This window comes from Lucilia cuprina, chromosome 6 (assembly GCF_022045245.1).
Source record: "Lucilia cuprina isolate Lc7/37 chromosome 6, ASM2204524v1, whole genome shotgun sequence".
Classification (NCBI taxonomy): Eukaryota; Metazoa; Arthropoda; class Insecta; order Diptera; family Calliphoridae; genus Lucilia; species Lucilia cuprina.
In genome coordinates, this window is record NC_060954.1 from 18,256,028 (window position 1) to 18,267,878 (window position 11,851).

The following is an 11,851-nucleotide window of genomic DNA, read 5'->3' on the forward strand; positions in this document are numbered from 1 at the left end:
TTTTACACATATTTATTTCATTTATTATGGTTTTTTTCGTAAAACTTTTTCTAATTTACTTTTTTGTTGTTTTATAGCGAAGAAGACTGTTTTGTTTTAAACATGAAATAGAAAAACATCATGAAAGAAACACCACAAATAAATCAGAGCATAAAAAACAACAACAAATATATTACATTCTATAAAACTTAGATTCTTTTTTATATCAAAGAGTTGTTTTTGTTGTTGCTGCTGCTGCTATTTACTTCTAGTTGTTGTAAAACTAGACAGGTTCTTTTTAAAAGAATTTAAAACCAACAAAACATTAACTGAGAACTAGATTTTTGTTTTAAATTAAAACTTAAATCAACCAACGTAGCTATGAGAGAGTCCAAAGCTTAGAAAAACTTAATCCAACAACAACAACACGAACACAAACAAATGAATGAAACGTTTTGTTTAGAGAAACACGACAACAAAAAGTCATTTGCCTAAAAGGGAGTGTATGTATGGATCATGTCAATGCTTCAAATGTGAGGAAAATTTTCTAATTTATTTTATAAAAAACAACAACAACAATAATAAATTTAACAATTTAAATTCCATACGTTTTTGTTTGTTTTAATTTCAAATATAGTGTAATAGTTTTTTACAACCTTTTTTTGTAAATTTTTCTCTGTGTTTATGAACTAACTTTTCCCTTTTTGTTTTGATATCGAAATGTCAACAATTTTGTGGGAAAACTTATCGATACTAATATAAACTTTGACCTGGTTCACACTAGGAAACTTTTTTGGGAAACTTTTGATTTTGGTGTATGAGAGAAAGAGAAAGAAATATCAACCATCTCTTTCTTTCACACACAAAATCAAAAATTTTCCAGTGTGAACCAGGTCTTTAATAACCCCATAGAAGCTCAAAGGTGCATGAAGTCGAAGTGCTTTACGTGAGTATCTGGCATGTTGCCCTATCTCACGGTGGTACTTTCTTAACCACTGGGTGAGTATAAAGTAAACAACTCACCACTGCCCCTTTGTGTTTCTTACACGTAGGTTGAAATTTGTGTACATGGATATACCGGTCCGTGTAAAAGCACTTTGCTCAAGTACTCGAGCTATCTAATCTCTTGCCATAGTTGTCACGTTGGGGAAAGACAGATGTCATGAGGAAACTACCCCGACATGCTCAAAGGGCCAAATAAATCAATTAATATCAACTCATTTCCAACGCTTAGTCCCACAGTCACTCCTCTGTGGGGTATCTGTTGTTTCGGCAACAGCACCGAAATATTAACTTTACCTTACATCAGTCTTTTAACCGCGACCCACTCTTCCCGCGAATTTGGGTTAAACCACAGCCACTACGTGGATACCGAAGGAACCTCAACCAACTCGGACATAGTCCTGCTGGAAACTAACCAGCAGTAGTACCAGATTATGAGGTGCTTTGGTTCGACCTCTTTTCAATCTATGCAAGTAGACTGTAACCAATTTATAGTACCGGCCAGACTAGAGGTATTGGTATCACCTATCTACCCCCGGATTGCAATACAATATGGGATCTATCAAAAGGGCCAAAGGTATTAACATGTATCTCCTGATAATCTGGAATCCTCTACAGTTCTGCTAGAAAATGTTTCGCCATCATATAAATAAATGTCCCCCATTTAGATGGTATGTTATAAAAGGTAACAGTAATCATTAGTGGTTAGGTTCTAGGATTTCCTTGACATTTAATTAATGAAGAAGTAGGCATTTCTTTTGCATTCAATAACAATCTTCTAGGACCAGTACCCAGATGATAACCCGTACTTATGCTGGACACTGTATTATATTGTTGGAGATAGTATAGAGGTCGTATTGTGGTCATTTCATATAAATCTTCTTATATTATAAGTGTTAGGGAATGATTATGCAGGAAGATTATTCCCTGTAGTATGTTATGTCATTGGCAAATCTACCAATAATGGCTGTGTTGTGTAAAAATATATGGGTATCGGAAATAAGTTCCATTGCTTGTAATATATATAAAACAGTGAAATATTTACTCACACAAAATAAGCTTTTGGTATATTATTTTGGAATTCGATTACTAAGGCATATATAGGACCAAATTCGAGTAAATTGTTTGGTACCTTTTTTAAAGCACAATTTTTCTGGAATAAATGAATGCAGATTTGAATCGTTTGAGTTTTATCTGTGATATATATGTAGATTTAAATACGGAACATTTTGTAAACTTAATTCTCGCGAAAAGGGGAAACATTGTACTCTTTTTATTAGTACTTTCCACTTAGGTAAACTTTATTCCACTTTTTGTACTTTTTCTTCCTTCAAATTATACTCTATGTATGTTCTTTAATATGAACTGAAAACACATTGAATAAGATCCTTTAAGAGACAACTTTTTAGTACTTTTTATCTCATAAATTGTAGTTTTTTAATTTTCTAAAATATTCAACCTAGGAACATTAATTTTAACATACATGGTCTTGACTAAATAATATTCTGGAAGTGGAAACTATTTGGTACTTTTCTATTATTCAAATGGATTCTTTAAAATGGTTAACCGGAACACACGATCCTTAATAAATGAGAATTTATTGAAAGAGATCTTTGTACTTTTTCGTTTTTCCGATGGTACTTTTTGATATTTTTACGATATTGAACATAGTTAGGGTAGCACCCATAGTATGGTAGCACCCATGGTATGCTAGTTAATTCTATATCTATCGCTTTTAGAAAACAAAACAGATTTCAGATACTTTTATCAATACAATAATTGTATCTAAGCAAACTAACTATGTGTGTCCGTCCTGCCTTCTTTTTGACTTGATTAATAAGATTTGTTTGGTATTGAACTTATCGGTGCAAACAAAAGGTAATAAAATGACAACAGTTGTTTTGAAATCTATTAAGAATATAGTTGAAATGCAAGTGGAGAATGCTACTTTTCTTGATATCCGTTTATTGTAGGCTAAATGTACCAGTAGTCGGCAGTTCAACGTTTTGCTCTTTTTCAAACTATCCCCCTTAAGTGTCGAAAATGTTATTACGATGATTTTTTAGTTATTACAATTATGTGTTTAGTTAAGTTTTAGATCTACTTAACATTTTTGAGAAACAAATAACTATTTTTAGTAATTTGCAAATTTTGTTAAAAACACCAAATTTTCCAATAGTCGGCACCAGTGTTCCTGAGTACTGCAAAAAATTTCCCTATAGTCGGCAGTAGATTTTTTGTTTCAAAAAAGGCATAATTATATAGAAAAAAAATGATATATACACAATTTTCCAAAGAAAATGGTTTATTAAATTTTTTCCATAGAAATATCTGTAATAATATCGTTTTTTCTGTAAACCTAATTGTAATTGTAATAATTATATATAATAACATTTTTTTTTCTATAGAAATTGAGTTATACAAGCAATTTTCTATACAAAATTATAATTTTTGTTAGAGAAAAAAGTACTTTTTTATATGTACTGTTTTTTAAAGAAAATCTTGTATAAAAATATGCAATTTCCTATAGGAAAAAAAATTAAACATAAGTTTAACATAAGAAAACTTTTCTATAGAAAAATTGTCATATTATAATAATTTACTATAGAAAAAAACTGTTATACTCATAATGTTTTTTGTAGAAAAACAGTTGGGAAGCAATTTTTTGTAGAAAAATTTCAATATGCAAAAGTTTTAATTGAAGAAACTGTTATACACATATTTTTTGTATAGAAAATTATATTCTGTAGAGAAAATGTTAATCTTCTATATAAAAAGCTATTATTGAAGTAATTTTTTATATAAAGAATTGGGTATACACACAATTTTTAATAGAAAAACTGTTATACACATAATTTTTGTATCAAAAATTGTTATACCTAAAATTTCCTATAGAAAAAATTGTATACACATAATTAATTATAGAAACAAATTTTGTACAATCAATCTTCTATAGAGGAAATTGTAATACACAAATATTTTTATAGAAAAAAGTGTTATACATAAATTTTCTTTGCAAAAATAACTCGTATACATATAATTTATGAAGAGAAAATTGTTATATACAAATATATCCAATATATATCCAATTTTCTATAGAGAAATTAGAAATTTTAAAGTGCCGACTATATAATACGTATGTTCGAACTTAATACCCAGCAGTCGGCACCTCGATGCCGACAATAGAAAATCATAGAAAATTTTGTCCCTTAAGGGATTAAAATTTAAAAAAAATGTATTTTTAAATGACTTTTTCACTTAAAAATGAATATTTCAACTGTTTTCTTTCATTAAAACCAATTTTTGTCAAATAAATCATTTAATATTAATATTTACTTGTTTAAGGTGGCACTAAAACTAATCTTTTTTTAAGAAAACTGACAGTACTGAAAAAGCTGAAAAGGTGTCACTAAATAATGTCAAATAGAGATGAAATTATTCATACTACTCAAATTTACTCATTTCATGGAGCAAAAACACCATATTTTCTATCAAATATAGATGGAACCTTTAAAAATTTGCACTGTTTCTCGTATTTATTAACATTTTTATTTACAATTTTATTTAAAATATGCCGACTACTGGATCATGCCGACATTAGGTGCATTTACCCTACATAATAATAAAAAAGTTCCAATTTAAAGTTTAATATTTTTGTCAAGTTACCGGATTCGTAGGTTTCAACTGGAATAACTGTCTAAAAACTTATCCTTAATCCATCAACCTTTGAACATTAGTTGGAGTTGAATCCAATTTGAAAATTTAACTATTTTTGAAGATAGTTTTCTTATAAAAATTCTCTAATATGTATTTTTATTATTTCCACAAAAAGTTTTATTTTTTTTTTAAGTGTACCATTAAATCAAGAAGGGTTAATTAAAATTGGAGGTTAAAATTTGGAATTAAAACTTTACACTCATAAAATTTCCAAAAAAAAAAAAAAAAACTATTAAAATATTGTGCACAAATTTTCACTTTTTAATATCACAACAATAAAATTAATGTAAAAATCACAAATTTTTTTATAATTATTAATAATTGTATATTTTTGTATTGTTATTTAAATTGTGTATTTTGCTTTTTATAATGTAAATTTATTTTTTGCTGAAATTTTAAACTTTTTCTAAAATTTAATCTTAAGCTTTTGTTATTAAATTTTCGTTGTTCAAATAGTAGTGTTTATTATTTATTTCTATATTAATTTAGATTTTTTTGTGTTAAATTTACGTTTTTGTTTTTGTATACATGTTATGTTGTTGTTTTTGTTGTTAATGTTGTTGAAGAGAACGAATGACTCTTTAAGATTTGAAAAAAGAAAACGGGTTTCTGAATTGATTGAATAAAAGAAGTTAAAAGAGGAAAAAAACACAACAAAAACAAAAACAATTTTTATATTATGAAACTCACTGTTTAGTTTTTGTTACACAGACTTTAAAAAAAAAGATGCTTTGGAAAGGCTTTAGCTGGTTTTTGGCTTTAGGAATGGTTTGGATTTGTTTAGATTTTGATGACGACACAACAAAAATCTTACAATACCCACGATTATTGAAATAATAATAATAATAATAGCAACAGTAACAACAACAATTAAAAGAAAAACTGCAACTGTTGCTGTCAACTAAAATAAAAATGAATCAACAAGAAAAAATAAACAACAAAAGGTAATTTATTTTTTATTTTACATTTACACTTTGAGTTTTTTGTTTTATTTAACAAATTAATTATTTTAATCTCTTTTTTTGTTATATTTTTTTAATTTTTAACTCACTTCACTTTGAAAAATCTTTTTTTTCCTTTTTGTATTTTTTTTACAATTTGTTTATATTTTTATTTGTTGTTATTGTTAAAACAAAAACAACAACTACACACACACACTGTGACAAAAAAATAAACTAAAACCGTCGTACCCGTCTTCAACGTTTTGAGAAGAAGTCGAAAATTTAAATAAAATTCATCCGTCGTTAACCACCAGCTTAGCTTCTCGTTATGCTGCTGCTACAAAATAATAGTCCAGTCAACCATATATTTTTGTTTCTGTTACAAATTATTGCTAACTTCGTGTAGAGTTTAGTATACTCTCTCCAAAAGCCAGAGCATATGAGAGAGTGTTTTTATTTTTGGAGTAAAAAAAACTGCATCAAATGTTGCTCACAATTTTATTTTGTTTTGTTTTTCTCCTTAATCATTCGACAATTCACACACACACAAACTCATGTATTTCTTAGATAAATGATTGAGTTTAAAGACCCCCTCCCACTCTATGGTTGGTAATTACATATATATTTAAGTAAAAACCACGGCATCCAATAGTTTTTTTAACAAACCCGCAACAAAACTGTTCAGCCTTAACATGTTGTCAACATTTTGTTTACAGTGATAATTTTTATATTATTTGACATTTTTCAACGCGGCTTCATTAAAAACAATAACAAAGTTTACCTCAACATGTTTTTTGTTTACATGTTGCTTTGTTTTCTTATAAGAATATTCAAACATGTTGCTAAGATCTATTTTTCTTTGCAGCATATAGAGATGTGTTAATGCTGTTATGTTTATAACCTAGCTTACCCGGAGGTCTTCGCTACTCTAATTGAAATACATAAAAATCAAGTGTAATGTTTTCTTAGACCTGGTTCACACTAGGAAACTTTAGTAGAAAAACTTTTTATTTTGTGTGTGAGAGAAAAAGATGGTTGATATTTCTTTCTCTTTCTCTCACACACAAAAATCAAAAGTTTCCCAAAAAAGTTTCCTAGTGTGAACCAGGGTTTACATGTGGTTTTGTTTTCTTATAAGAATGTTGCTAAGATCTCGTTTTCTTCGCAAAATGTAGAGATGTGTAATGTAATGTAATGTTTATATACTAGCTTACCCGGAGGTCTTCGCTACTCTAATTGAAATACATCAAAATCAAGTATCTACATCAATGAGTATTTTCAAAGTAATGCATATTACTTTTTACAATAACGCATTTATGTTGTTTATACCTTAGTTTTGAAATATTTTTATGACAAAAAAGTTATTTTCAAAAAAAAAAGTTACATAGCTGTCAGCGTTGAAAATGGGCCTATCCTCATCAATGTTAGTATGGATAAATGTATAATTACAATAATAATATCTTTATTTATGCAGATTTTCATCATGATACTTGTTTTTAAAAGCAACGAGCTATACCCGGTATGCCTTGCTATTCTAAAAGTTATATACAACAAAAAAACACTTAACGATTTGAAGATTTTAAACTAAAAAAGTACTATTCAAATTTAAAAACCAAATATTGTATTTAATGGAAGGTTCCAATCCCTCCATTAAAAGTCCGACCAGTTTTCTTTTAATGTTGACATTCATATCAGAGTTTTTCATGTAAAATTTTAAGATTCTTGATCTAATAGTTTCTAAAATATACAAATTTTATATTTAATTCATTCCAAGCTTCTCTTGGTAAAAGTCCGCCCTTTATTTCCCAAAATCGTTAGATGAATATTTAAGTTCTTAGTACAAAAATTTAAAAATCACGTTCTATTTTTTCGCACATAAACGAATTTTTGTATTTAACTCATATGGGAGGTGCCGCTCACCCTATTAGTAGTCCGCCAATTTATTACCCAACAGTTAACATGCATATTAATTTTATTTAATATTCTAACATTTCAAGATAAACGCCATGCTATTTTCCGTACACTTTTTGTCCTAAAAGATCATATTAACACTAAAGTTACTACGAACACAGAACCCAATATAACCATTCCTCCCATTTTGTCCATAAATATTCTTATGTCTAAGTTGTCATAAAAATAATTAGTACCTGTTGCAGTTTCTGAGATATAAAACTTTTAAGACTAACCTTGTATATAGTAGTGACACTTCTCATGGATACCGGAATACACAGTGAAAATTTCAAGAAAATCGGTTCAGCAATTTCATAACTACTTTTCATAAATTTTGATATAGTTATTTTTTTTATTGAATATCGAAAGTGAACTTTATATGGGTGATATCGTCATATGAATCGACCCAGGTTTTAGTTTGTAATATGAATTCTATTGATATTCAATTTATATGTGCAAAATTTTGTGAAAATATATTCTAGAGAATGTTATTAACAATAAATCCATTTTCCGGTAGTTTGTTATAGTTATTTTGAACCATGTATATAAACGATATAAAACACTATAGATTGCGATTTCGCAAATATCTGGGCCTTCAAAAAAAGGTTTTCAACATACATGAATACGGACAGACAAACGGACATACCTTATTCCATACCGCTACCTATAAAGGTACAGAATAAATATAGAAAATTATATAAATAACAAACGCAATGTATAACTAAGGTCACGTTTTCCCTTTTTTGCTAATTTTCTCCACTTAAGTGACATTTTATATAAAAAATTAATATAATTCTAGTTTCGAAATTATACTTAAATGCCATATTAAGGACAAAAAAGATGTACCAAAATTATGATTCTATATTCAGCTGCTTGACTACACTATGACGAACCAGTCACTTATTAACGCGACTCTTTTTATTTACAAATGTATGTTTATAGAACATAATGTTGTATTCAAGTTCTTTAAAGTCTTTTGTATGTAAACATGTTGTTGAGCTTTATTTTGTATACTCCATTTGTTTAGAAACAAATAGAAATATCTTATTATTGTCTAATAAAATTTTTGTTTTAGTTTGTAGTTATTTTATACTGTTTTTCTTCATGTTTACAATTTTTGTTTAATTTTCTAAATAAATTTCATAATATAATGCAAATAATATTGTAACTTAATACAACCCTGTATACTATCGTTTAACCATCATCTCTAATTGAATGCTTTTGTCATCACGAATTATATTGCAAAGTAAACTGACAGCAGACAAGCACGTGTTTACATTTTGTTATTGAATAGCAGAAAGAAGTGCAGCAGTGTTTTTTTGTAAGAAAAACTTAAATTTCTTATATTTAAAAAGAAATAAAAACAATTTAAACCACACAATGGAAGAAGAGGGACCAGCTGAGGCAACTATTGATTTTGTACCCGCTATCTGCTTTGTACCTCGCGGTATAGCTAAAGAAAAGCCGGACAAAATTGTTTTGACACAAGAGGAATTGGCTAGAGTTATTAAAGATACCAAAGATCGTTTGGATAGTGATAATGACGATGATGCCGAAGATGACGATGAAGAAGAGCAGCAAGAAAATGAAATGGATGTTGACAATGAAATGGAAGAGGACGACGATGATATAGATGAGGAGACCAATGAGAATCATAATCCTGATGATGAATTTGCTTTCGATCGTTATGACAATGAGGGTAATCCAAGAGTGGCTGATATTGGTAACATAGTAGACCCTGATCATCAGTTACCCGATGAAGATGATGACTCTGAGGCTGAAGATGAAATTATAAAACCTACTGACAATTTGTTATTGGTAGGTCATGTACAGGATGATGCTGCCAGTATGGAAGTTTGGGTATTCAATGAAGAAGAAGAAAGTTTATATACTCATCATGATTTCCTGTTGCCTAGTTTTCCTTTGTGTATTGAGTGGATGAATCATGATCCTGGCAGTGATAAACCTGGCAATATGTGTGCTATTGGCTGTATGGATCCTGTAATCACCGTATGGGATCTTGATATACAAGATTCTATAGAACCCACCTTCAAATTGGGTTCAAAAGGCAGTCGTAAAAAGAACAAGGAAGCCTATGGTCATAAAGATGCTGTTTTAGATTTGTCCTGGAATCGTCAATATGAACATATTTTAGCTTCTGGCTCAGTAGATCAAACTTTAATTCTATGGGATTTGGATGAAGGACAACCTCATACCACTATTACCGCTTTTGAAGAGAAAGTCCAGTCCATTGGTTTCCATCCCGAGGAAGCTCAAAGCATTTTGGCCGGCTCTGCTGATGGTCTGGTGCGCTTATTTGATTGTCGTGATCCAGAACAGGTAAACACCTCCTTTATTAAATGGAAAATACCTGGAGAAGTTGAGAAGGTTTTATGGAATACTTGTGATAGTAATTACTTTATTATTGGCTCCAATGAGGGTTCTCTACACTATGCTGACAAACGTCAACCCAAAAAGTTATTATGGTCTTACAAGGCTCACGAAGAGGAAATCTCTGGCATTTGCTTTAATTCCGAGGTAAAGAATCTGCTAACCTCCACTTCTACGGAGGGTTGTCTGAAAATCTGGAATTTCAATTCTGCTGAAATTAAGCCAGTCTACTCACATGACTTCCAAATGGGTCGTTTGCAGTGTATGAAACAGTGTCCCGAAGATCCTTTCACCTTGGCTTTTGGCGGTGAGAAGCCACCACGTTGCCGTGTCTTCAACATCAAGAACTTTGAGGCAGTACGACAAGTATTTAATATACCCACTGTGGAGCAGGAATAATTTGTTAATTTGACATTTATTTTGACGCAGGCGTATTTCCCACTTTTTTACAAAGTTTCTTTTTTAATTTTTTTATGTACAGTTTTTCATAAATTAGTAATTTACTATTATCGCTACTAATTTTTATTTTAGTAAAAAATAAATATAACTTTTAAATAAAAGTTAATGGAAATGATTTTTTGTTTGTTTAGGTTTAAAGATTTTTAGTTGTATTTCTATAGTTCTCTAAAAAACCCTTAAATAGAGTTTCAAAGGATCTTCAAATAGATTAGAAACCGTTTTTTTTTGAAACATTAGGTTTAGTATATAAACAAATTTAGTTCATTTAGTAAAAAATAATCTTAAATTATTTACTTAGTTCAATAAAAGTAAAACAATTTATACATTAAGTTGAACCTTTAGCTGATATTAAAACCACTTGTTCCCCTCTTAGTAGAAGTTGCGGTAAATGTCTTTTAACCTCCACACGTTTTCTAGACAAACTTTTAACACTTTGTTGCGGCAGGGTTATACCTAATTGATCCAATACATAAGAACAATCTTCTGGCTGTTGATGGTTAACTAAATTATCTTCAGCATATTTATATTTACGCTGCTCCAAACACTCTAGCACATCTGTTAACAAAAGATTCCAATGACGATCAAACATTTTTAGCTCCCCTTCAATATAGCCCTTAATGCCATGTTCTTTTCTTACCAGAACTCTAATTCTACGACTTTCTTTAACAAATTGCTGCAATTGTTTGATAGGTCCTTCTGATTGTGCCATTTGTATTAGGATATTTCTTTGATGTTTTTGCTTAACTTTTGCTTGTGTCCTTATGGCCATTTGATGTTCTTGAAAACGTCTTTGTGTTCTTTCCTCTTCTACTAATAAGGGATTTTTGTTATCTTTGCTGTCTGCAGCTAAGTTAGTTTTGGGTTTTTTATTTAAACCCATTATACCAAACTTTTTCAGAGCCGTCTCGAAGGCTGCCATATTCTGATAGATAATTTTGGGCTGTTTTTCTGTTACTCGATAGTTGGGATCATATAAAGCCTTTAAAGGATTGAAATGTTCACTTGCAATGTTCAATTCTTCATCATCATCATTGCCACAAGGAATTTCTGTTTTATGTTCTGCTTCTGCCAATTCCCGTCGGGAAGAATTAGTTTGTGGGGATGATGCTTGTTCCTCTATTTCTTTTGTTATTTGTTCCATTTGGTTGCAAGTTTAAGTAACATTTAATTAATTAAACAAAATTGTAAACAAAATTTAAATTTATATTTAAAAGCTTTGTTTAAGGCGAATAACTAAAGCATGATTAGAGCAAATTAAAGAAGATTTCAATCTTTTTTTATATGGAGTTTGACATTTGAAATGTACAAACTTGTATAAGAAAGACCATCTTGTATAAATTTGCGTTTGTTTTGAATGATTTGACAATCATCTGTTTTAGTTTAAAAAGTGGTGAAGTTTTGAACAGTGACGG

General features: G+C 29.5%; 2 protein-coding genes across 2 annotated transcripts; one reads left to right on the forward strand and one right to left on the reverse strand.

Annotated features, from left to right (window-relative positions):
• Positions 1–8,845: 8,845 nt before the first annotated feature.
• On the forward strand, positions 8,846–10,545 carry LOC111679734 (periodic tryptophan protein 1 homolog). Its single transcript, XM_023441327.2, has one exon. The coding sequence runs from the start codon at positions 8,970–8,972 to the stop codon at positions 10,377–10,379; it is 1,410 nt and encodes a 469-aa protein (XP_023297095.2). The 5' UTR covers positions 8,846–8,969; the 3' UTR covers positions 10,380–10,545.
• LOC111679742 (U7 snRNA-associated Sm-like protein LSm11) lies at positions 10,542–11,731 on the reverse strand. The gene has a single exon (XM_023441336.2). The coding sequence runs from the start codon at positions 11,578–11,580 to the stop codon at positions 10,765–10,767; it is 816 nt and encodes a 271-aa protein (XP_023297104.2). The 5' UTR covers positions 11,581–11,731; the 3' UTR covers positions 10,542–10,764.
• Between the last annotated feature and the right edge of the window lie 120 nt (positions 11,732–11,851).

What these genes read in the sequence shown, in the direction of transcription:
- LOC111679734 (XM_023441327.2), top strand. Translation starts at nt 8,970, where the DNA reads ATGGAAGAAGAGGGACCAGCTGAGGCAACTATTGATTTTGTACCCGCT.
- LOC111679742 (XM_023441336.2), bottom strand. Translation starts at nt 11,580, where the DNA reads ATGGAACAAATAACAAAAGAAATAGAGGAACAAGCATCATCCCCACAA.